Source organism: Fusarium fujikuroi, chromosome FFUJ_chr06 (genome assembly GCF_900079805.1).
Source record: "Fusarium fujikuroi IMI 58289 draft genome, chromosome FFUJ_chr06".
Taxonomy (NCBI): domain Eukaryota; kingdom Fungi; phylum Ascomycota; class Sordariomycetes; order Hypocreales; family Nectriaceae; genus Fusarium; species Fusarium fujikuroi.
Genome location: NC_036627.1, coordinates 3,381,067 through 3,404,323, shown reverse-complemented (window position 1 = coordinate 3,404,323; position 23,257 = coordinate 3,381,067). Strand labels below are relative to the sequence as shown.

At 49.8% G+C, this 23,257-nt stretch overlaps 10 protein-coding genes; 5 read left to right on the top strand and 5 right to left on the bottom strand.

The window, feature by feature from the left end:
* Positions 1–284: 284 nt before the first annotated feature.
* Positions 285–3,658, top strand: FFUJ_06377 (uncharacterized protein; the record flags this gene model as incomplete). XM_023579696.1 has 6 exons in its annotated part: positions 285–615; positions 683–1,810; positions 1,859–2,415; positions 2,464–2,717; positions 2,770–3,104; positions 3,168–3,658. 6 exons carry the CDS (start codon positions 285–287, stop codon positions 3,656–3,658), a joined length of 3,096 nt encoding a protein of 1,031 aa, XP_023432485.1.
* Positions 3,659–4,533: 875 nt separating this feature from the next.
* On the top strand, positions 4,534–5,403 carry FFUJ_06376 (related to PaaI_thioesterase family protein; the record flags this gene model as incomplete). XM_023579694.1 has 7 exons in its annotated part: positions 4,534–4,578; positions 4,686–4,726; positions 4,801–4,816; positions 4,865–4,930; positions 4,979–5,093; positions 5,138–5,282; positions 5,334–5,403. The coding sequence occupies 7 exons, from the start codon at positions 4,534–4,536 to the stop codon at positions 5,401–5,403; spliced, it is 498 nt and encodes a 165-aa protein (XP_023432857.1).
* Positions 5,404–5,560: 157 nt separating this feature from the next.
* Positions 5,561–6,856, bottom strand: FFUJ_06375 (uncharacterized protein; the record flags this gene model as incomplete). XM_023579693.1 has 2 exons in its annotated part: positions 5,561–6,629; positions 6,687–6,856. 2 exons carry the CDS (start codon positions 6,854–6,856, stop codon positions 5,561–5,563), a joined length of 1,239 nt encoding a protein of 412 aa, XP_023432484.1.
* A 1,264-nt stretch (positions 6,857–8,120) lies between these two features.
* On the bottom strand, positions 8,121–8,913 carry FFUJ_06374 (uncharacterized protein; the record flags this gene model as incomplete). XM_023579692.1 has 2 exons in its annotated part: positions 8,121–8,604; positions 8,654–8,913. 2 exons carry the CDS (start codon positions 8,911–8,913, stop codon positions 8,121–8,123), a joined length of 744 nt encoding a protein of 247 aa, XP_023432888.1.
* A 1,324-nt stretch (positions 8,914–10,237) lies between these two features.
* Positions 10,238–10,591, top strand: FFUJ_06373 (uncharacterized protein; the record flags this gene model as incomplete). XM_023579691.1 has 2 exons in its annotated part: positions 10,238–10,436; positions 10,494–10,591. 2 exons carry the CDS (start codon positions 10,238–10,240, stop codon positions 10,589–10,591), a joined length of 297 nt encoding a protein of 98 aa, XP_023432483.1.
* A 655-nt stretch (positions 10,592–11,246) lies between these two features.
* On the bottom strand, positions 11,247–13,089 carry FFUJ_06372 (related to component of actin cortical patches LAS17; the record flags this gene model as incomplete). XM_023579690.1 has 4 exons in its annotated part: positions 11,247–11,293; positions 11,389–12,066; positions 12,113–12,194; positions 12,244–13,089. 4 exons carry the CDS (start codon positions 13,087–13,089, stop codon positions 11,247–11,249), a joined length of 1,653 nt encoding a protein of 550 aa, XP_023432482.1.
* A 2,657-nt stretch (positions 13,090–15,746) lies between these two features.
* On the bottom strand, positions 15,747–17,468 carry FFUJ_06371 (uncharacterized protein; the record flags this gene model as incomplete). The annotated part of the gene is made up of 1 exon (XM_023579689.1): positions 15,747–17,468. The coding sequence occupies one exon, from the start codon at positions 17,466–17,468 to the stop codon at positions 15,747–15,749; it is 1,722 nt and encodes a 573-aa protein (XP_023432481.1).
* Positions 17,469–18,010: 542 nt separating this feature from the next.
* Positions 18,011–19,615, top strand: FFUJ_06370 (IPL1-Ser/thr protein kinase; the record flags this gene model as incomplete). XM_023579688.1 has 2 exons in its annotated part: positions 18,011–18,799; positions 18,851–19,615. The coding sequence occupies 2 exons, from the start codon at positions 18,011–18,013 to the stop codon at positions 19,613–19,615; spliced, it is 1,554 nt and encodes a 517-aa protein (XP_023432480.1).
* Positions 19,616–20,271: 656 nt separating this feature from the next.
* FFUJ_06369 (uncharacterized protein) lies at positions 20,272–21,072 on the top strand (the record flags this gene model as incomplete). Its single annotated transcript, XM_023579687.1, has 1 exon — positions 20,272–21,072. One exon carries the CDS (start codon positions 20,272–20,274, stop codon positions 21,070–21,072), a length of 801 nt encoding a protein of 266 aa, XP_023432479.1.
* A 634-nt stretch (positions 21,073–21,706) lies between these two features.
* Positions 21,707–22,951, bottom strand: FFUJ_06368 (related to neutral proteinase; the record flags this gene model as incomplete). XM_023579686.1 has 2 exons in its annotated part: positions 21,707–22,539; positions 22,732–22,951. 2 exons carry the CDS (start codon positions 22,949–22,951, stop codon positions 21,707–21,709), a joined length of 1,053 nt encoding a protein of 350 aa, XP_023432478.1.
* Positions 22,952–23,257: the final 306 nt, after the last annotated feature.

The window sequence follows — 23,257 nt, the reverse complement described above, 5'->3', positions numbered from 1 at the left end:
TCTCATCCTATACTGCCCGACTCCCAGAGATCCTTGGCGTCTTTCCTTTCGTATCATCTTGTCTCACCTCTCTCCATCTCCCCCCCTTGGCACTTCATCCCGATCTTGTCTTCGGTGACAGATTCTCCCTGTGTTGCTTTCTTAACTCCTGAGCATATTGTCATTCCCATCATTCAGTGGAGACATTTGACGATTTCTATGGTTCGATTTGGTGTCGGTCGCTTTGATTTCGTATGCTGACTTACCTATTGCCAGATTCTAAGCTCTTCTATTCTGCTCTAGCCATGGCAAGTGACTTGCCCCCGAGCGCTATCAAGCGTGAGCGGCCTCCAGGAGTCTCGCCGATATCCAACATCGCTCCCGCGAAGCGCCAGACAGATGAATTGCACAAAGTACAGCCTACTCCAGCCAAGTTCCTTTGGGCAACTTGTCAGGACATGAACGAGTCCATGCGACTCAACATTAAAGAAGTGGCTGTTGAACAAGCCGAAGAGAACTGCCTACAAATCCAACATGTCTTGGAATCAGCTCTTGGGAAGTCCAAGAAGGACGCTATCTCTACAGGCTCCCTGGCGATTGAACGAAAGATGTTCAAACAGTGGATAGAAGAACTCAGTAAGTATTTTTTGTAATTGAAGATGCCCGTTATGTTCAAACTCGGCCGACTAACCACCGTATTTAGATAATCTTCGCGACAGACACCACAAACACGAGATTCTCGTCGGTGTCGAAGGGCCTACCGGTGCTGGCAAATCGTCGTTTCTCGCTGCACTTGTAGGGCTTTCCGAACTGTTCCCATCAGGACAACAGGGAGCAGCGACTGCAGTCGTTGGGAAAGCTTCCTGGAACTGGGATGACAAACCCGGGTCCGAATTCCGTGCCAAGGTCACCTTGTGCGACAAAGCTGACATCGAACAATCAATCAAGAATCTTCTGAAAGACATGAAACGCCTCTCAAAACTTAAGAGCACTCTGCCCAGGGATTGCGATGACCCCGAAGAGAGAGAAGATGAAATCACCAACACTGGAAACAGAATCAACTGGGAGCTGCCCAGGATCAAAGCTGTTTGGGGATTGAAGCGAGAGGAACTCCAAGTTGTTGCAGACACCTGCAATAGCGACCAGTCCTACCACAAAACCGTGCAGTGGATTCTAAAAAAGAACCCTCAAGCTTGTCGCTTTCTACAGGATGGAGTTATCGAGTTCAACGCCGCAAAGAGAAAAGAGCTCAATCGCAAGATCAAGCCATTCCTGGACTCAACGGCTGTAAATCACGGGGCGGGATCTCCTTTTTCTGTCTGGCCGTTGATCCAAGATGTGCATATGTACGTCAAATCCAACTTCCTCAGGCCTGGTATGACTGTTGTCGATCTACCAGGATGCGGTGATGCGACTGCCAGTCGCGGCGAGATTGCAAAGAAATTTGCCCATCGTCTGGATGTTAGGCTGGTGGTCAGTCCTATCGCCCGGGCAACAGATGAGAAGCAAGGTCAAGCATTGATGCAAAGTGGTTTTGACGAGGCTCAGATGAAGATTCGCGGCAAATACGACGGGCGCGGTTTTGGCGTCATACTGTCAATGATGGACCAGATCGATGTTTCCACTTACGTTGAAGGGTCATACGAACTCCAGAATGACCCAGAAACCTCACAGAAACTTGAGGAGCTCAAGACACTCCAACAGAGGAAGCAAAATGGCCACAAAAAGTTGAGAAACACTCAAGCACAACTCAAATTGGTTGAGCGGGAAAGAAAGGAGGCGCATGAGAATCATCGTATGGCCAAGGAAAGCCCCTTACCTGGAAGCGAAGGTTAGTTCATCAACAAGGCGAAGATTACCTACTCACATATTATTATAGATCAGTCAAACGCCAACCGAGAGAATATCGAGGAACTCAAAACTAAAGCAGACAATGCGACAGCGGCTTACAAAAGAGGTTCAGATATGATCAATACCTTGAAGTCCAACATCGAAAAAGTCTGCGAGGAGATGGAAGAGATCGAGGACTGGCTTCATAATAAAGTCACCCAGACACGCAACCAATATGTCAAGGATAGACTTCAGGAAAGCCACGCGATCCGACAAGCAGCGCTCAATCGATCCGACAAGGGCTCACCTCCGTTGCCCATATTTCCCGTCTCTAGCAAGGCTTATTGGAGACTGAGACAAAAGGAGCCTCCCATTCAAAGCTATACCACGATATCATCGACAGGTTTGCCAGCGGTAAGGGAGTGGCTTGTTGAGGCAACCTTGAGCAAGCGCGAGAAGCACCTTGATGATGTACTCGGTGCTTACCAGGGGCTGATGGCCATGATGAGGTTCTACTCACAGGAGAAAGGCATTGACGCAAACTTCGACATTAGCCGTTCGACTGTCGAAGATGCTCTAGCCCAAACCCATAGAGACTTTTCTATTGTAAGCACTTGCGTGGTGACGGCCGAATCTGCAACTGACCTAGAACAGAAATTGGGAGCGAGCCTCTCCAAAGCAGCCCTCAAGATCCAAGAACTGAACCCCCTCGAGGATGTGAAAAGGATCTGCAAAGCTTCCAGTGATGAGGCTGTGAGAGTTGCAGCAAAGTGGTCCCGCAAGTACCCTGCCGATGATCACGACACCGAGATGATGCGATGCAACACTTACACAGCCATACTCTCTCGCAATGGCTCTATGTATACTCCGAAGGGCACTGGAATTACGTACAACTGGCTAGAAGACCTGTAAGCATTGATGGTAATGGTTGGGCAGCCATATAACTGACATGTTCTGCAGAGGTGGTCTACTACTGAGATCTATTTGCAAAGAATGGGATGACCAAATGAATCAAAGGTTGATGGAAATAAAAGCCCCAATCATGGAAGCTTTCAAAAAGACATGGACCGAATACGTGTCCCAGCTCAAACAGGACATCAGGGATAACTTGCCAGCCTTGGAAGTGAGCTTCAACCATTTCGCAGCGACCGCCGACGATGGTCTGCTGCCCAGCGACAGCAACATTCAGAAAATGCTGGACAAACTATCCGAAGATGCCTCTGAAGTCACCGATGATGTTGTCGAGCTTTATGGACGGGAATTGGAGCCAGTGTTCGAAGCTGCTCTGAACATCAGTAAGTATACCCAGCACCATGACAATATTCACCTTGTAAACCGTTACTGACCTGGCATATCAGAGGGCAATGGTTCTTACAAGCGACGCCGTGACTGTGTGACCAACAAAATTCGCAAAATCAGTGTGCATATCGCTAGGCCGATTGTGAATAAGCTTTCTGAGAGGCTTGAGGCCAGAAAAGCGCTGGTGCCACGAGATCTGCACAGGATTGCGCAAGAGGCCATCGACAGGCTCAAACACGAACTGTCCTTCCATCTCCACAATCTGTTGGAGAACTACCCAGCAAGCGAGGAGTTGAAGAAGAAGAAAATCGAGCTACAAAAGGACATCCGCGTTCGTGTCGAGGAATGGGAACTCGGCTGGCAGCCCCAAGGATCTAAAGATGAGAAGATCATGGGCTCAAATCTTAAGGGCCCAGGAGACACCCAAGTCATCATCGAAGACGACGACAGTGACTCCGACAAGGGAGAGGAGGTTGTTGACACCCCACTGGAAGCAATCGGGGATGACATGGAGAATTTGTTTCGGGATGATGAGATGCAAGACGCATGAAAGACACGCATGGGATATTGAGTCTCGGGCGAAGAATGGGACTCATTAAGAATGGCGATTGCTTGGAACATCTACAAAATGGCGTACGGAAGATTTGCTTTGGAATTTGCATGGCGAAAATGGCGCACGGAGATGAGATATGAGATTAATGATACTTAACACTTCCCCCCAGTTAGCACAGATCAGATTGACAGATACCCAAATTGAAAACAACACACTATTTCTCTGTCGCTTATAGTCTCTCCTTGCAACTTGTGCTCAACGCGCTAACACTCCTGGAAGAATCCTCAGAACTTAAAGGGATATATGAATGAGAAAGGAGTGTATTTATTGAGCGGATACCGGAAGCTTGATACCGGTCGACAGAGTGAAGCAACCTGGCAATATCACTCCACTACTTAGACGGGGATGGCCACTAGGTCATGAAATCAAGTTCATTTGTTTGCGTCCTCTCTTAAGCCTTACCCCCAGGAGCGACATCGGCAGGGGATTCAGTGAGCAAAGTCGAACATCCTGTAGGCAGAGGAAGCTCCTGCTGGTGGGCGAAAGACAGCCACCTTCGATGTGAAGTTTGAGAGCGCCCTGACCCTAAAGCCTTCCTATGTTCTTACATCCAAGACAGAGCATTGAGCAGAGTAGGGTAGGTCACCGTGAAGATGGGTTACGTCAATTTGGATGGTGGGGTCGTTCCGTTGGCAGGGGTCATCATTACCCCGGAACTCGGCTAATCCATCTCGAACTCCGTGCCCATATCTCGAGCTTCTCTCAACATCGCTCATACTACACGAAAGACGTGATAGTATCTACCCATTTTCAGAACTCCTACTTCAGAGATTGAAAGAACATCCCGAACTTGCTTCATCTCACCCGTCACAATGTCTGGGAAGGTCAAGCTGAGTCCCACGAAATTCACACAAGCGGTACGTTCTCTTACTGCATCTTGAGGCGCATGCATTGCACAGCCAATTGCAACTCATTCGACTGGTGCTTTCTCAAAGCTTGGCAGTTAACTCGTGTTGTGTCTCAGGTCGTGCGCTCTTTCATGGCAGACTCTGGCCTTGAGCCTCGGTATGTACCCCAAGGCACCGATTGAGACTCGGCATTCCGTAATAAGATCCCGAAACTGACCCTATTATCCGTAGTCTTCTAGGAAAACATGTATATACACTGAATAAACATACTTGGGACGCGTGCTGATATCTGTAGTTCCGTGTCACCAGTGCCACAGAAGGCAGAGTCGACTTCGAGCTTGACATCCAAAAAGAACACACTGTCCGTCTCTCAACTCATCACAAACGAGCTCTCGCTGACCTCGCTTAGAACCGCCTTCAAACAATTCATGGCGGTACTCTCGCTAGTCTCGTCGACCTTGGTGGTTCTCTTGCAGTCGCCTCATCAGGCCGCTTCGCAACAGGCGTGTCAACCGATCTGAACGGTACGCACCTGTCATAATCACGTACGACGTTGCTGACTTAGCAGTGACATATCTGAGCCCCGGAGGCCGCCCGGGAGATCTTCTCAAGGGCACTGCCACACTCGATAAGATCGGCAAGACGCTTGCTTTTACACAGGTGACGTTCACCAATAGCAAGGGTCAATTGGCTGCGCGAGGAAGCCATACAAAGTGAGTCTAACCTTCAATCATTCACAGGGAATTATTCACTGACTGAATAAGATACGTTACTGGTACTATGGGTGAAGATGGCCCATTCGTTGCTCCAGCTGAGTTCTCAGACGTGGATTAGACGATATCACAGGGTTTAGACATTCTGTTGATGAGGTAGAATTGGGTGTACTAAATATCATAAAGTATAGAAGGGTGGTATCATGTCTGTAGAAGTTGTCCAAATTCATTCACGCCCGTTTGTGTCATAAAACGATTCATTATCTGTCCCAGCACGCCTAATGCTTCTCAGGGTAAGGCTGAGCTGGTACCTGGGGAGGAGTACCATCAGCCTGGTGGTTCAATCCCACTGTCTCCTCATGAGGAGGTGGTGATCTGGGCTGAGACACAGGAGAAATAGCATCGTACGCCGCGTACTGAGGTTGTTGGGGCGCATAGTAGCCGTTTTGCTGCTGGGGCACTTGTTGCTGAGGACCATACCCCTGGGCCAGATGCTGCTGTTCCGGTTGAGGGTAGTGCTGCTGCTCGGGCATAGGTACAGCATTCTGCGCCTGAGGGGGGATCTGGCCGTAACCCCAAGGCGTGCGCTCTCCAGCCTCAACACCCTTCACAGGCTCATGCTCTTGCTTCGACCAAATGCCGTTGTTCCTTGCACGACCGATAACAAACACCAAGCAGAGAACAACGAACTGCGGCCAGATTCCAAAGACGACTTCGAGGATGTAGTAAGCGTACTTGTACTCACTGTCGCCGTATGCACTGCTCAGATCGGTCCAAGCAGCTGTCGACGCCATGTTGAACGTTGTGCGCAGAAGCCAAACAACAGATGCTGCGATGAACATGTTTGAGCACCAGTTGAGCGCATTCTCGCCCTTGGACAGCACCTTGATCATGATTGCCCGCGCAACGATGGCGAGAGAAATGACAAAGACCAAAACACTGAAAGAGAAGCTGATCTGTCGAGACTTGGTGTAGCTATCCGCACCAACACTAACATCGTTGAAGAATACTTCATACACATAACGAATTCGAAGACCGAAAGCAGCCAAGGAGAGCGCGAAGAGGATCGTTGCTGCGATGTACGAGGAGAAGCGCAAGATCTTGCCCTTTGGATCAGGTTGGCCTGTCTGGACCATGATGATACCGGTGCTGAGACGCAGGAGGATTATCATGACGAGGATGTCGGTGACCATATCGTAAATGAGCGCAAGAGTAGCGAGGACTTGTACGGTGACTTGTAGAGTCTTGGAGTAGTGCGAGTCGAAGTCACTGTCGATTCTTCCGCTGTTCCATAATCGCGTATGCACGACTGAGACGACGTATGAAGCAAAGTCGAAGAAGGCATAGCTTAGATGTGTCAGTTACTATACTTCAACGGAAAAGTAGTAGAGGATGGGAGCATACCCTGCGTATACTAAGAGAGCCAACTTGAGATATGTGAATGCAGTTCTCGCGGGATCCCTCTTGCGACGGACGAGGCAGAAACTGCAGAAGAATAGAACGACAGAGGGGATCCATGCTCCAAGAAAGACCATGGCCCCGTGGGCGATCCAGTATTTCTCGAGCTCATACATCTTTGTATGTTGAATTTATTAAAGTTTAGAGTGTCTCGATGAATGTTCAGTCCAAGGATGGATGTGTATAAGTTACACAAAGATTCGTATATCCCCGCCAAAACTCGGAGACAACAGTGTCGATAAGTGTCACAACACCACAAATAAAAATAAAAAGAGCCAAGATATAAAGACCAGAAATCAGAAACACAAACTTGAGCGCCCGTCCCCTCATATTTAGCTCGCTGAGCTGCATCACCTCTTTAGCTTCCTCATCACAGTCGAGAGTTTTCAGGGCTGAAGCAATTGGATCAGCAACCTGCATCTAAGCACCCAAGGCCAATGGGCGAGCACCCGCGCTGCAGGGGTCCCGGCACTGCCTCTCCGGGCGTTTTAGAGGCTTCGCTATTGGCTTGGCATACATGAGCTCTGCATCTTTTGTAATTTGCCAGGCTTTCTGGTCTGTATCTCACGCTGTGGTCAGGCGTAATTTTGCAAATTCTTTTGACAGTTAATTAAATCAGAGAGTGAATTCGGTATCGTTGAGCTGCTGGAGAGTGGTTGTTAACCGCCGACGTTGAAGAGCCAAACTCTAAAAATCCCATTTATAGCACCTTTCACAGTAGTTTTGGGTGGTCCACAATATTCGTAACCGCCTAGAGGATACGATGCGATGTGATGCTGGCGCAGGAGTGTTACGTACGACTCTGTCACTGGCCCAGCCGCAATAGCGGATTGTATTGTGAATCGGCATCTCAGTGCCGTCTCGAACGGGTAATGACCGTGCGAAATGCCTTGAACAGCTTGTCTTGGCACGTGGTTTGTAGAATGTAAACGAGCGATGCTCCTGGGGCTGAGCAGCTGTTGTCTTTCCTAAGCACTTTATCCGAATGTGTCAGCACCGTGATTGATTAGGAGATTCTCGTATAATTGAAGATGAACTTGCTGTTTCAACAAGCTCACGATTCGGATGTCGATTAATGGCAAATGACACTTACTTCAAGTACCTTCTAGCCATGAATTCTCATAGCCATGATTTCAGAGAGACTAGAGCCTCATGTCGTTGCTGTTCTCCCAGTCCCATTTGAGCCTGATCTCATCACAGCGATGGCCTCACTGCCAAGACCGTCCAGCCATGACTCTCAACTCAGCCACGCTGACACTCTCACGAGTCCAACCCGCAGCCTCAATCACAAAGACAACACCCAAAAGAGACAAAAAGACGAGCATTAAAGTAGTATGATCAATTAGTCATCTATCATCATACTCCCCCATCAAATCAACCTCACGAATTCCTCTTCGCATACAAAAACGTCGGTATCAAATCCGCCGCCGGAAAAAGATCCCTCGTCCCAGTCTTCAACCAACAATTTCCCCCCTTCACCTCATAATTATTCGCCATCTCTCTATTAAATACGATACTATCACACTGCGTCACATTTTCCTTCCCGCTATTGATCTCTGTGTACATTGCGCAGGCGTGCATACAGTCGAATGCTGTGTAAGCCAGTATAGGCACTATATCGTTCCCTGGGTAGTCGAACCCGCAGGTGTATGTGAATACGTAGCCGGTGTTGGTGGTATAGTCGTCTTTGCCATTTGGTTGGGAGCATGCGTCGGGGAGTGTGAGGTTCGTTACTTGGTCTGCTGGTTTGGGCTCGTAGAACTTTGACTCGGTCGTTTCGGTGGTGTCGCTTGCAGTTGTCGTGAGGGTTGGACAGGCGGAGGTTTGTATCGCAGATGCAGCTGGGGTCTCAGACACTTGCGAACTGTGATTGTTAGCATTTGTGCATTTGTTAGTGAGTCTGGACCTCGTACTTTTTACAGTTGGCTAGAGCTGATCCAAGACCTCCTCCAACGCCAGCCCCGACAACCACTGCAGTGACGATAGCAACAATCGCACATAGGCTCAACATGCTTAAACCAAAAGGACCCTTTCGCGCCTCGACGACCTGAACATAACCCGATGTTGGATCCTTCGAGCCTTGGCTATAGACACCATGAGGACTGACCTCTGGTGCATGAGCTGCGCTGTCTGAGTAAACCTCGAGGCCTTCGTGATACCTTGGCTCCGACATCCTTCCAGACCAACGAACGTTCCTAGATATTTTCTGATGAAAGAGCCGCACGGCACGGTCTCAAGTCAGTGACTTGAACCTGTGTGGGAAGGCCAACTATTAAAAGAAGGCAATTGTCAAATACAAGGCTTCGGGCTTGGGCTCGGTACCGAGCGCACAGCCAAGCCATGCCGGCAGCTGTCACGTCAAACCCTTGATGTATGAACTCGCTTGCAGATTTTGAGTCACTTTATGGGTGTATATCTGAAATGAAAGTGGCAATTCAGATCCTGCAGGATCATTTTGGTTACATCGATAAAACCTTATGGATCTGATAACCCATGCTCAACCAGGTGGAATGGGATGAGTACCCACACGGACCCGGCAAATCGGCAGTTAGATGTTAATTGTGGTAATCGCCGGGAAGCTTGGTATAAGACAAGATGAGACTCGGTCTGTAGCTTGTGATGAATCTCAAACACTGGTCTGTGAGGAGCGAGATGAGGTGATGTGACTAGTCAGCAAGGGTCTCATTACAGTTACATGTTTGCTATTTTGCTATCAATGAGTTTTGTGTGATGAGCTTCATACGGGGTTCTTTAGTGCCTGGTGAGAGGGCAATAGTGAATGTACAATATCGGCACCGAGGCCGTCTCTCACCCAATTTGTGTCTTCGGTGCTGGATCCACACGGGTTCGGCAGGGTCCCACAAATGCGGCATCGACCATCGGAGGTTTAAGTTTAATTGATCAGGGAGTACTCCGTACAATGCAGCAGATGAACGGTGTACCACCATGTCTTGTACCAAACAACGATAAGTTCTAGGTACTTCTGGTACAAGACAACCAAGTCCATCAATCTAGAACAATCTCAATCCGTCCGCCAATCTAACTATCGCCATCCCAACCTACAACCCCCAAGCCCAGATCGACGATCTCCCCAAATAAGCACTCTCTGACGTCTCCCTATTCCCAAAGAAGCACCCACCAAAGGAGCCAAGCATCAGATCAATTAAGAGTGACATGTCCTCAACGGCCATTAGCTCACTTTACCCTGTTTTCCACAAGGCTGACCTGATGCAAAACAATTCTTACCTCATCAAGACGCAATGTTTCACAAACCCTCTCTCAATCTCGTCGCGTGGTTGGGTGACGTCACATGCACATCGCGAAATCGAGAGCATGACGACGTCACGACTTACTCTTAAATCCAGGAACAAGAAAGTAAACAAGGTAAAGTGTTAAAAAGGCAGCCAAGAGCTCTCTTTCTCAAAGAGCCTTTTCTCAACGAAACACTTCACCTTGATATCTACACTTTAACAATAACAACGCGATCAACACACAAAATGGCCATCACAAGTGCTATCAGCGACCTCTTCAGCTCCATCTACGAGCTTCTCGCCTCCGTCTTCAACACACTCTACTCCGTCATACACTCCATTTTCACCGCAATCCTCGGCTTCGTCCAGGGTTTCTTCAACCTCATCGGCGATGTCGTCTCCGGCCTTGTTGAGGTCACCGGTGGCGTGGGCAAGTTTGTAGCCAGTGAGTTCCCTCCTCCTCCGTATTCAGGTCATTTTTCGCGTGCTGACAATAATATAGGCAACGCTGCTATCCTCGCTATCGGCGCCCTTGGTGCTTTCGCGTACGTGAGGTACACTGCGCAGGGACGCGCTGTTGCGAACAAGAAGACTCAGTAAATGGTTTGATGACACGCTCTTGGGAGGTTTGCTTGGCGATGGATATACACGATACCCCGATGCATGGTGCTAAGGGCATGGTTGGTGTTGGGATACAATGGAAACTGTCTTTCGCTATTGAGTCGTAGTTTAATGAGTCAAAATTAATGGAATGCCCCTCAAAGTTTTGTGACTTTCTGTGGCTGGTCTTGTGCTCGCCTTTTTAAACTGCGGCTCAACCGTTCCTTGCTGGCTCTGCAGATCATGCAGTAGCCCTTGTGCTAATCTAGATCACCTTATCCAGTTGCCGTCCTAAGCCCGTTTACTGCCTCTGATGCTCAAGAGACGTTGGGGTTTGTGGAAGACGAAAGAGAGTCTATGAATCACTTCACAAACACAGCATTTTGCGATGAAAAACACCTGATAATATAACGAATGGAGTATATAATTAAAATAAAAGTCATAATTCGTTAATGTTATAGGTTTTCCAGTAAATACTCCAGTCCCAAACTTGTCTAGATCCTTGAAACATAAATATCCCAGAATATACACCTCATTTCATATGTATCCCAGTCTTGCGATATATCCTGTGAAAATATTCGGTTGCCCTCATAAGCTATCAAAGCCGTATCGTTTTCGTTCAATTCATCCGCCTTGGTAACCAATGACATGTCGTTCAAGTCAGAGTAGCAAACATGGCCCGCATGAGCTTAGGAGGAGGTCCTGTGCAGCCAAGTCAGCCACACGTTCTCAAAAGATGCGAGTAACATAAAAGGCGCACCTTTAACGGTACTTAGGTACGCTAATGGACATCCTACCTTTCTTGTCCTTCTCAATACGAGGAGGTTTGCGGTGTTCAACCACCTTCTCCAATCTCTCTTCTCGAATAACAAGCTGTCCGTCAGGTAAGCGCTCGGCGCGGACGATTTCGCCGCTGGTGGAACGACCTCGAGGACGGTGAGCCAGCTCACGCTCCAGAGCTTTGATCTCCTTTCGGATCTCGCGACCACTTCGGGATCGAGAGCGAGTTCGTACGACGAGTTCCTCGGCGGGGTGGTGGTGATGGTGGTATGAGTCCCAGCTGGAGGATGTGGTGGTTGTGGTGAATCGTGATGGCGAAACATCGCGGATGACAGTCTCCTCAGCGTATTCGAAGGGTCCTTGTGGCGGGGGAGGAGGGCCAGGTTGGTAGAAACCTGGAGGTGGTCCAGGCTGAGCCATAGGAGGAGGCATCATCTGGACAGGCGGAGGTGGCATTGGGGTTTGTTGAGGAGGAGGCATCATTTGAACGGGTGGAGGAGGACCTGGAGTTGCGACTGGAACCGCAGCGGGAGGTGCCTGGGCAGGAGGAGCTTGAACGGGGGGGGCGGGAGGCGGGGGAGTCTTGGCTGGTGGTGGTTCCGGAGTTGGCTCTCTGACCTTTTCTTTGGGTGGAGGTGCAGGCAAAGCAGCAGTAGGTGCCTTTGGTTCTCGAGAGGCGGCAATTTCAGCTTCAACTACGGAGTGTTAGTAGCGCATCAACTTTGCAGATTGCCAACTTACCCTTCTTGTAATCCTCACTGACTTTGAGAAGCTCGTCGATGTTATCTTGACCGAGAGCCTTTTGCACAATGATTGTGGTGCCCTAAACCTTGTTAGAGACTATGATTCACATTCTCAGATTGGTCACAAACCTCTTCAAAAAATGGGTATCCAAGATCAATGAGAGCTCGCTTAGAAACAAGCTTAGCAGGAATGCGAGTCTTGCCCTTCTTAGGATACTCGCTCTTCACTGTAGTGCCACCGCTGCTGCTGGAGGAGCGGCTTGAAGAAGAAGAATACGAGCTACTTCGAACAGAGCGGGTTCGAGTTGACCGAGATTCTCGGCTACGCCCACGACGGTTGCGAGATCGAGTGTATTCTCGCTCACGAACACGCTCGGGCATGGATCTGAAATCATCGTCGCCATAATAGTCGGGCTCGGCAATCTTGATGTCATCATAGAACTCGTCGCCGTATCTGCGAGGTGGGGGCAGTCCTCGGCTCTTGGGAAGGGGGATAGGTGTGTAAGGAGGCGCACGGTAGTCATCTCGAGGATCTCGGTGATCTCGAGGACGGATATCCTCACGGCGAGCAGGAGGTGGATATTCCTCACGGTCCTGGAAGAAGCGTGGTCGGCGGTCAAAGGTGTCAAGAGATGATTGTCGGCGGAGGAAACCCGGTCGGCGAGGTGGAGATTCGCGGCGAGGCAAGTCTCGCTCTCGCTCTCTCTCTAGAACATCTGCACGACGAGCCCAGGGAGGTGGCATATCTCGCTCTCTTTCTCGCTGAGGTTGGTAGCGAGAATCATCGCCGTAGTAGCGACGGTCACGGATGTCTTCTTCTTCGTAGTAACCGCGGCCAGGTCGGCGGTCATATCGCTCATCTGAGTGGTCGCGGCCTCGTGTGCTGCGTGTATAAGAGCGATCGTCATCGAAGCGATCTCTGTTTTGTTCGCCGCGCATTCGCTCAAAGCGATCGCGGTCCCAGCGCTCGGCCATTGTAACTGTGTGTAGTGTAGTGTTGTGTGATTGTGGCTGCCTAAGCAGACCGGAACGTATAGAGGCTAGTCCTCTGGTGTTAGTGGTATAGCTGATCGCCTTTTAGCGAAAGGGTATCAAGTGCAAGTTAAAGGTGCAAAAACGATGATGGAAGAAGGATGGAGGAGAGAAAGAGAAAGAGATGATGTACTGGAGGGTGGAGGGTGGGCGGGATACTTGATGAGTCGAGAGGGAGGGAAGAAGACCAAGGATTAGTGGTAGGAGTATTCAGCTGGGATTGGACGACCAAGATGGAGAGGATGCATGATGGAGGGTGAGAAGAGGCCGATGACGTTGACAGACTGATCCAAGACCCCGCTTGTCGAGACATTCCAGGGCCGAACTGTCCAAGTGGATCCCTCTACTCTCAGTGGCTTGTGACTCTGTCTAGCGACAGTTACAGGGGGCTGAGCGGTACAATCGCATGAGGGGGAGCCCTGGACCTTTACATGTACTGTCCAGCTGATGACGACTTGTGATGAGACCGAGTTGAGCAGTGAGACAGCACAACACCTGATATACATCAGACAAACCATCAAGGGTCCTTGAAGACCTCGAAGAACCAATACACAAGATCAGAGGGAAACGTTACGTGCGTAAATGTACACAAACACAAGCTCACACAAAGAACCACCACTGTAACTTGACGCCCATTCGTTTCGATAGTGGTCTCGACGCCCAAGCACAAGCCAAGTGGGCCGGCATAGTCAAAAGCCGGATTATGGCACATGAAATGCAGGGACTGGGATTAGTTGAGGCTGTGGGAAAAATTGTTAACAGTCAGATAATTCTTGATAACTGATCAAATCTATAGAACCATATGTGATTTTCCACAAAATGCAGGGGAATGTAAATGTTTACGAATGTCAAGTCTTGGTATATTGCTACCAAGGCAGATGATCATCCAACATGGGCCGATCCGAGGGTGCACTTCTAAAAATGGCATCTTTATCAGGTTAACCTACCCTTCTCCATCTTGACGTTAACAAAGACGAGCAAGAAGCCTACAGGGACCAAAGTTTCCAAGCCTGCAGGGTCTTCCCCTGAAGGGGAACTTAAACGATGGAGGGCGGGCTCTCGTTCTCATTCTCGTCTTTACCGAGACCAACGGCACAAGCCGTATTTTCTTTGATCATTCATGGTGGCCCAAAGCTCGCCGCTCAGGCTCTGCTGCGTTACATTTGGGTTTCTTGGCCCAGGACCTGATTAGCTCACGCTCACCAGCAGATGGAATTTCCAATGGGTAACTGCAGCATCGGGGTCTGTGCAACTTGCCCATCGGAATAGCAAATTCTTACCGAATGGTCCTTTGGGAAATAACAAACTTGTTCCAGGGACGTGTCAGCCTGGGTAGTCCCCTCAAGACTTATCCTGGACTGAAGCTGTCGTGCAACCAAGGACCTCAAGTCGCGGGGAGATTCTCCTGTACGATGACGTCGAGAAACCAAGACACAAGCCCTGGCTCGACCCACACGAGCAACGCAATCTCCGAGCCAATCATGTCTTCCTAACTCTAACAAAAGGCTGTTGGGCATTGAAACTCGAGATCTCCAGAAGATCACTGAAACTCGGCAGGATCCGATTACATTGGGCAATCGCTGTCTGGTACCTGATCAACCTTCTCGACCTCCATGAGATCAGTTTTGATCTAGGCTCCCGCGGTAGTTGAATGAGATGGGGCCGTCAGACTAAGGTACCTGACAACCTGCCGAAGCATTTTGCTGGTACGCTCACGTGACAAATCAAGCGGAGGTGTCCACCAAGTGTGACGACGCTTCGTTCACTTACGTTCCCAACACAACTCGATAGTCATGGGTAACCAACCGCTTGAGTTACTACCTCGGGCTCTACTTCACCACAACGTCTACGCCTGAACTGCCAGTGCGCTCAGTGTGACAGACCACCAGGGGATATTTGACGACATCTCAGCAATTCATGAAGCTGCGAAAAGCGATGGCTCCATGTCAAACAATCAGAAGCGGCAAATGGCTCAAGATTTCAGCGCCGCTAGGATGTTCCTTCAACCTGCTTCTCTGGTTTCTTTGGCTCCGCTACGCAATCAACATGTGTGTACCCTAGAAGTCTCTTAGGGTACAGCACTCCAGAAGACAGTTACAGTTACTTGCGGGTGCGAGGACTAGAAGTAACGAAAGCAACCTGGATTTTATCCTCAGACTGGTTGAACAAACGAAAGGCGGGAGCATGAAAGACGAGAAGTTATGACTTGGGCGTAGGGTTGTGGGGATGTTGGTAGGCTGGACGTGTTGGCCTACGACTGCTAGAGCTGGGTCAACGTCAATTTTTCCCACGGCTTACACTAGCGTTTTGAGGGCGACTGCGAACGATATCTTGACGCGAGCTTATATCACGGGACCCGGTGACCGAGGTGTGATGCTTGACGATTGGAGAACATAGGATCTAAGCATTGTCATGCTATCACGTTCTGGAGGAGGAACAGAGAAATACCAAAAGCACGTTGGTGTTTTCATCTAAACTAACATTATGTGCAAACAATAGCGGCCACTAAGCTCGAGACCGAGCTCGATGAAGTGCATAAAGTACCTACCTACCTAATCAGCGCGTCTTCGTCCACTGACTTGCTGATCGCAAGTCGTGTTTCACTTCCTTCTAGCATTGTCTAGCATCCCGTACTCAGGCTCCAGCTTCGCGAGCCTTCGGCTTGCCCGCTCCTTCTTATACGTCTTGCGCTGCCTGCTGTGGCGTTGGGATGCTGCTCGTGTCGAGGCTTCCGCTTGCGTCAATGTGTTCTTGGTGATCCGACCGCTGCAAGTTTTGCGAAGAGTGCCTCTCGCTGGTTGAGGTTTCGTTGCTGACGAGTGCGCCACTGCTTCCCGCGTGTGAGCACCTGGAGCATCGCCTGTCCCGCCTGCTTTGGGGACTTTTGCTGGCGGCTGCGGCGTTAATTCTGTTCCTTTGACTCTTGGGAAGGAACCGTACTTGTGAGCGAGGTAGGTGGGAATGAGACCGAAACCGGTAAGATTCGACATGCAGCGCCTACGTGTCCATTCCGCCCGATCTTGAGGTGACAGTAGATGGGTAGTTCTATCTGCCTTTTGTGTCAATTCTGTTGACCTTTTGCTGGCCCTTTCTAGAGCCTCACGGTCTCTCTGTTCTTCGCCCTCAATTCTTTCCAACTCTTCTGCACATGATGCAGCATCGCGCTTAGCATCAGACAGCAGGGCCTCTCGCCGTCGCCGGCGGGAGATGCGACCGTAGGTACCTTTGCGCCAGAGATCCCATACACCCAGATTCCATACGCCCAAATGAGTGTCAGGTGGCAATTTGGGAGGCTGCGATCCGTAGAAGCAATTCCAGGCGTCGTGCTGGGAATAGCTGGCCGAAGCGGCTTCTTCTTCCGGGGATACATCCTTGCTGAAATAACCAAATTCTCTTGGTACAGGATTACCCCGTGACCATTCAAGGAAGGCCACGTCCGCTTCATACACAGCAACAATCTCTGCCTGCGTCCAGCCCTTCTTGGGCAGGTTGATATGGTCCCGGATGTTGTCTTCTTCAAGATGGAACCGATCAAGATCCCACTGGCGAAAGCTTTCCATTAGCTCGCGTTTCTCGCGGGCTTGCCTGTTACCCGGCTCATTTTCACGTCGCGACCTAGCCCTGTCTATGATCTCCTCCCTTACAAAGAACCTATGGAAGTGATAATCCTCCTCAGTCAAGTCATCATGCGTTCGCATGTACTCTACATATTCCCATTGGTTTGTCGGAATAGGCGTTGGTTCGCGAGACCCAGAGCTGTCGCTTGGTGGCGAAGGTGTCGGAGGTGCTGGAGGTGTCGGAGGTGCCGGAGGTGGGGAGGGACTGCGCGGAAGGCCTAACTCGTTGTTGGACATTCGAGCCCACAAGCGCTTCCAGCCTTCATCGGTTTCATCAACGTGTAAGGTTCCAGAGGCTGGTTTAAAAGGTCGCCCTTCAGCCTGGTGCTCCATCACCCTCAGAGCTCGCTGACGCGCCCCGTACACTGGATCACGCCTATCATGGGGATTCCTTTCCTCGAGCATAACTTTCCGCAGTTGGTACCACTCTTCGCCGAAGTGCTTTCTGCCCCAAGCTGAATAGGTTTCAGGATCATAGGGTTCTGGCTCAGGCGTCCACGGCATTCGTGCATCAAAATCGTATGTATCAGGGTCATAAGTTCGTGGCACCAACATACTTGTGCCCAGTACTAATACAGAGTATGTATCTCTCTCTTCGTTTGCCGGATTGTCAGCCGCGTGGACATTGTCGTCGAGGTTGTTGCTGTTGGATAGAGGATACACTTCGTCAGAGGCGGCCTCAACGGATGGAGAAAGTGTTGACATATTTTTGAGTCTGCGCTTGGGGCTTGTATGCGGAGCCATCTAAATGCTAACAGACGCGGAAATGGCTGGTCAGGATTAAAGAATAGTGAAGGATATGTTGCTGGCGTTAGGTTGAGGGGATGGTGGAGGAAGGGATGAAGAATATTAATAGACGACTTCTTAAGGGGAATGGCAACCGGTGGAACAAAGGATATTAGCAGGCGGTAAGTTGGGGAGGTTAATAAAGAATGGAACAAAGGATGTTGCTGCGATTAATTTGAGGGAGGTGAAGGGCAGAGCAAAGACGGTGGAAGATGGAACAAAGGATATTAGTAGGTATTCATCTAAGGCGAAGTGGTGACTGATATGGAACAAAGGAAGTTTATTAATAGGTGATAAGTTGAATTGAGACAGTGAAGAATGTGGAACAAAACATGTTTCTAGAAAGTTGTTTTCCAGTCGTAGGCTCCGTATTCCTCTCTGTGGCTTGCAATCTACATAAATCTTGACCGCCTGAGCTGCTCGTTCCAGCTTCATCTTCTCATCCATCAAGTATTTCGAACATGGATATTGATCAGACGGTTTTCTATCTCTCCTCAAGGAACCGCTACGCTTCGGAGATCATCAAACATCCTGACAATAGCAACCGAACATGCCAGGACCCTAAAGACCCGAAGAAGCTATGCCTGCGAATTGGATTGGATCAAGAGTCCAAGAGTCCACCATTTCTCGTCAGCTTCGGCAGACGAGACCAGAACGATGTGATCCTTGGTAAAGGCTTTCCGAATGCTCAGTGCTATTTCGATTTTAATAACGAAAGTGGAGAGCTTCTGCTCCACGACATATCGGAAGCTTGTGATACGCAACTCCAGGAGATCGAAAGTATAAACAACGACTATGAAGACGAAGATGGGGATGGAGAGACAAAGGAGAAGCTAGGCTTCCCCCAAATATCGAAGACCCGTCGGCGATGTGTCGTGCTTCTCGGGCCTGACTTATATCACGATCGCATCGAGTGGCACTTCCAGATCCGTAACGCTAGGTTTCGGTTGATACCAGGACCAACACAACTGATAAAGGAACTGCAAGTCAAGGGGTCGCTAGCTCTTGAACCCCATAGTACCTCGCCCAAGCAGGGAAGTGATAAGGTGATCCGATTTAGAAAGCTCAAACCACTTGGAAGTGGCAGCCAAGGTGAAGTGCACGAGGTTGTCGACCTGGATACTGGTACGCACTACGCTTGCAAACTCGTCGACGTGATGAAAGGGGCAACTGAATGGAAGAATCATACCGGGAAATTTTATCGGGCAAGAGTGATATGGGAGGTAGAAATGGTCCGGAATCTGATGCATGTAAGCTCCCTATTCAAAATCCCCATGCTTGCCTCACGCTAATCATGTCAGCCTCACATCGTGCCGTACACACACGTCCGGGAATTGGTGGCCAGCCCCAACATCCAGATCTTCATGCCTGTATATGAGGGCAACCTCTACAATCTATTGGAAGAGCCCAGAGTCGATGGGAAAGAGGGGGTGCGAGATATAATCAGCCAGATGCTATACCAGATGCTCCAGGCACTGGATTTCGTTCATTCTCGCAACCCACAAATCATACATCGAGACATTAAGCCTCCAAATATCCTGTACCGCGGCAACAACTTCTTTTTGACAGACTTCGGGATCGCAAAAGCTGTCGATACATCAAATACTGTCGTTGGAACGCCAAATTATATGGCACCTGAAGTTAGGGAGAAGAGGGAGCAGACGTCCAAAGTTGACATATGGGGGCTCGGCGTGACGGTGGTGGCGTGTTTAGAGAACCCAAAAGATTTTGAGGAAGAAGGAAGTCGTACGGATGGGGAGAAGTGGTACGAGTACCTCCAGAAGAGTTTGAGCCAACATCACTCTTCTTCTCTCACATCTATGGTCAGCGTCGACCCGGATGGACGTCCAGCGGCTGACGAGCTACTACGGCAACACTGGCCGACAGGTGCCACCTTGAGTTCAGCAGCAGCGCCGCTTTCGCCACAGCCTAGGGGAACGATAACGCCTATCCTCATGGACTGGGTGCGAACGGTACCAGAAACACAGCCTGCGAGGCCTGTCAAGCGTAAGAGGTCATCGTATGATGCACAGTTGCCGCCACCGAAACGGTTTCGTAAGGCATAGGAGAGATAGGCATTGGGAATAGCTTAAGGCCAATATTTCTTGACGGGGCGGCGGCAGCGGCCGCGGCGTGAGGGGGGCAAGAAAACATCAGACCTTGATACAGGGTGTCAAAATAAACTCAGCAAAGGATATCCTAAACTCATACTAAATTTAGGCTAAACTTATACTAAGTTACTGTTTGTCTAGGTGAGTAGGTAGGTGGAAAATCATTTCGTTTTTGCAGTGAAATGATCTTGTACAACCAAAACTCAGGTAAGATGCCGCTGCAAATTGTTTGACTGTGGGCTTTCACTTGTGTCTGCGGGCGTTTAGACCTGGACGGCTGGCCAGAAAGTCTTGCTTTCAAAGCAGTGACCCTTGCGGGTTACACAATATGCGAGATACCTAGTACTCGCGGATATGTTCTGCCCTGGTTCGACGTGATGCTTGTGTTCTAACATGGCTGAGTGATGTAAGTTTGTAGTGATTGCGGGATGCAACCATCCTCCTCGTCCCTTCTAGCAGCGTTTGCTCTTAACAAGGTACTTAACTCAATGGTATAAGTTACATTTAACCTCGTTTACAATAAATAAAGTACCCTCGAAGCCTAGGTCTTAGTTCTGCCACTCGTAACGTGAGAATTCTCAACTAAACTTCAACAACTAACGCAAAGACAAATGTCAGACTTGATGGACAACGTCGACTCGAACCCAGAAGGCCAGCGACGCATATTCACGTTGTTTAGGGGTGAGCATACCTTCTCTGGATTGATCGAATGGACGACAGCGATGCCAAAGACCTTGGAGCCATGTCTGGCAGTGGTTGAAGAGAGGCTACCCACGGATGAGAACCGACCAGAAGAGGCTCGCACCCTAGTATTTAATCACTTCTTCAACGATGGGCCCAGGATCGGCTTAGTCTACAAGTGCGTTAAGCAGCCTATCGATCTGCGCGAGGCCATTACACGCATCCCAAAGCCCTCCCCGGAACACAGGCGTGCTCTTGGCAGAACTATAGCGACACAGGTCCGGTCCCTGTACGTCCACTTTCAGATCAATCACCCAGCTTTGCGGACCGAAAGCTTCATCTTCTTCGTGAATTCCGACCCAAATCTTACCACGCCTTATATTCTTGACTGGGCGCGACTAGCATCTCCCGAGATGTACCAACATCCTGAACACCAAGCAGGAAAACCTCTCTGGTCCGACCACGTCTGGTCGCTGATGATGGTGCTCTCTGAGATTGCTGACTGGAAGCCACTTGAAAAAGAAATTCTGGACCACGCCGAGTTGCGGAGCAGGAAACTTGAGAGAAAGCGACTGGTGACAAATCCGAGCTGGAAGGATGCCATGACCGCTGAGTTTTTCCAGTTCGGCTTTGAATTTCTTGAGAAGGATCGCAGCACACTTGAGGAGTACAGCCGTTGGAAGGTCAAACGCTTCTATGATAGATTGTGTAAGCTTCTGGAGCCGTTGTGATACTCTGTCCGGGGGGGTGAGCGTGCGACCATCTCAGCGCCATCAGCCTCAATAGTCACTGCCTGCTCTTTGTTTGTCTTTTCGATGTTTTAACAACTCCCTGGATTGTTGAGACTCTGGCAATGTCCCCCGCTCAGAAGATGGCAGACTTCTATAACTGGTCTTTAGGATGTCGGAGTAGTTAGGAGTCTGGACCAGAACTGAGAAAATAAGCAGCAAGAGAATTTGTCAATTATATCGCAAGTCTTTTGGCCACTAAGATTTACTGCCACAGCCTAGCTGCTGTCAAGTGTAAAGAGGACATCCTTGACTTCTTTTTAGCACAGGTCACCCAGTGGCGACTTCTCAAGTGATATACTTAAACAGCCTATAATGGCATCAGACTGTTTCGTATCGTCTCAAAACTTATGTTATCACATACAGTGTCTGGCCTTCCAAGCGAGTATCATCAAACGGCCCTTCTCATACAGGCATCTGCAGTTCAGCTTTAACTCACGTAATCTAGTAGATTGCCTACACAAAGCCCGCCTTCATAACGCCGTCCTTTAATGTATGCCCTACATGATCCAGAATTCCCCAGACCCTCGAACAAACTCTTCCGTTGCACATATATGCTACCTGTCCTATTGGTCCTCTAGCATCCCAGACTAACAGCATTGGCGAAAAGAGCATAAGTATCAGCGTGGTTGATGTTTTGCTCAGCAGTCAAACTCTGGATGAAGTTATATCCGTAACCACCATAGTCAGAGGTTCCCTTGATCTGGTTAAGATGGGTCATCTCGTGCAAGTTGGTGTTGCCCTGATCCTGAGCATGGCAAGTCGAAGTGGTGGCAGGAAGACGCTCAAAGTAGAGATCGCAATAGGCCATGTAGTTTCCGCCGGGAACAGTATACGCAAGAACACCGTTCTGGCACGCGCCGTAAACATCGGTACAGTAGTATCGAGTATCTCCAGCGTTGGTCGACCCACACTCAGCAGCGATCTTGGCAAAGACATCAGCGACAGTCGAGCGAGTCGCAGCGTCAGAGTTCTTAAAGTACTCCTCCACCTTGGCAGCCGGGCCGTTGGAAGCAGCCTCCTGAGCAGCTGAAGCCTGTCTAGCACAGTTCGACAGAGCAGCTTGAGTGACCTGGAGCTTGCTGCCAGAGCAGTCACTCTGGACTTGAGCGCGCTTCTGGTGGAAAGCGGTGCGGACGGAGAAGGCCTGGGGACCGTCGACTTCGGCGTCGAGACGGTTGGAGTAGAAGGGGACTGAGCCGATCAACTCGGTGGAGTTCTCCTGGGCGAAGGAGAGGGCGCCGGATGAGAGAACGCTGAACTTGCCGCCGGCGGAAAGATCGTGGAACTCGGCGATGTCGAACTCGACTTCGTAGGAGTTGCCGGAGGGGATGTTCTGGAAGGCGGTCTCATCCAGCTGGGTGGTGTCGAGGGCGATGCGAACACCGTCAAAGGGGACAGTCTTTTTCTCTGTTTGAGGTCAGTAAGTGAGTAGCTATGGGGGTAGTGACTGAGCGAGAATAGTATCGGGGATGTGTTAGAGAATGTTTCCCTACTGTGCTGGCGAGGTTTGATATGGGTAGACACAACCCTCAACAACAAGCAGGCTACAGATCCAGATCTCTCGACATCTCACTCAGGCCTCATATCCAGGAATCTTACCAGCAGAAAAGACCTGAGCCCTCTCAACAGGAGCCGTATCAAGGAATGTTCCAACCTTGAGGAGCTTCAAGTTGCTCTTCCCATTGTTGGTGATAACAGCCTTGACCTTTGAGTTCCCCTGCATCTTCAACTCGACATTCAAGGGAGTAGGGGCGCGCTTATCCACCAGGGGCGCAGCGACAGCCATGGAGGCGAGAGCAAGACCAGCAAGCAGCTTCATTTTGAACGATAGACCAGATCGAACGAATGTGATGTAAAAGAGTGAAGAGAACAAAAAAGAAACGAATGAATGAATGAAAGGAATGTCTGTTGTGAATAGGATGAGGACATGCTGAGGGACTCGAGGTATCGTGAGTACTTATACGAATGTCGAGTTGATACCCTGCGACTCGTCTGGACTCGGGAGCAGGGGACTTGCGACGATATTGATCCGTCTTGGTGTGGACCGATCCAGGGTTTCGTTTCGGACATGTCAATATGTTTGACACGCGCCATTTCCGCTCTCCAATCTTGGCGATTCTCGAAT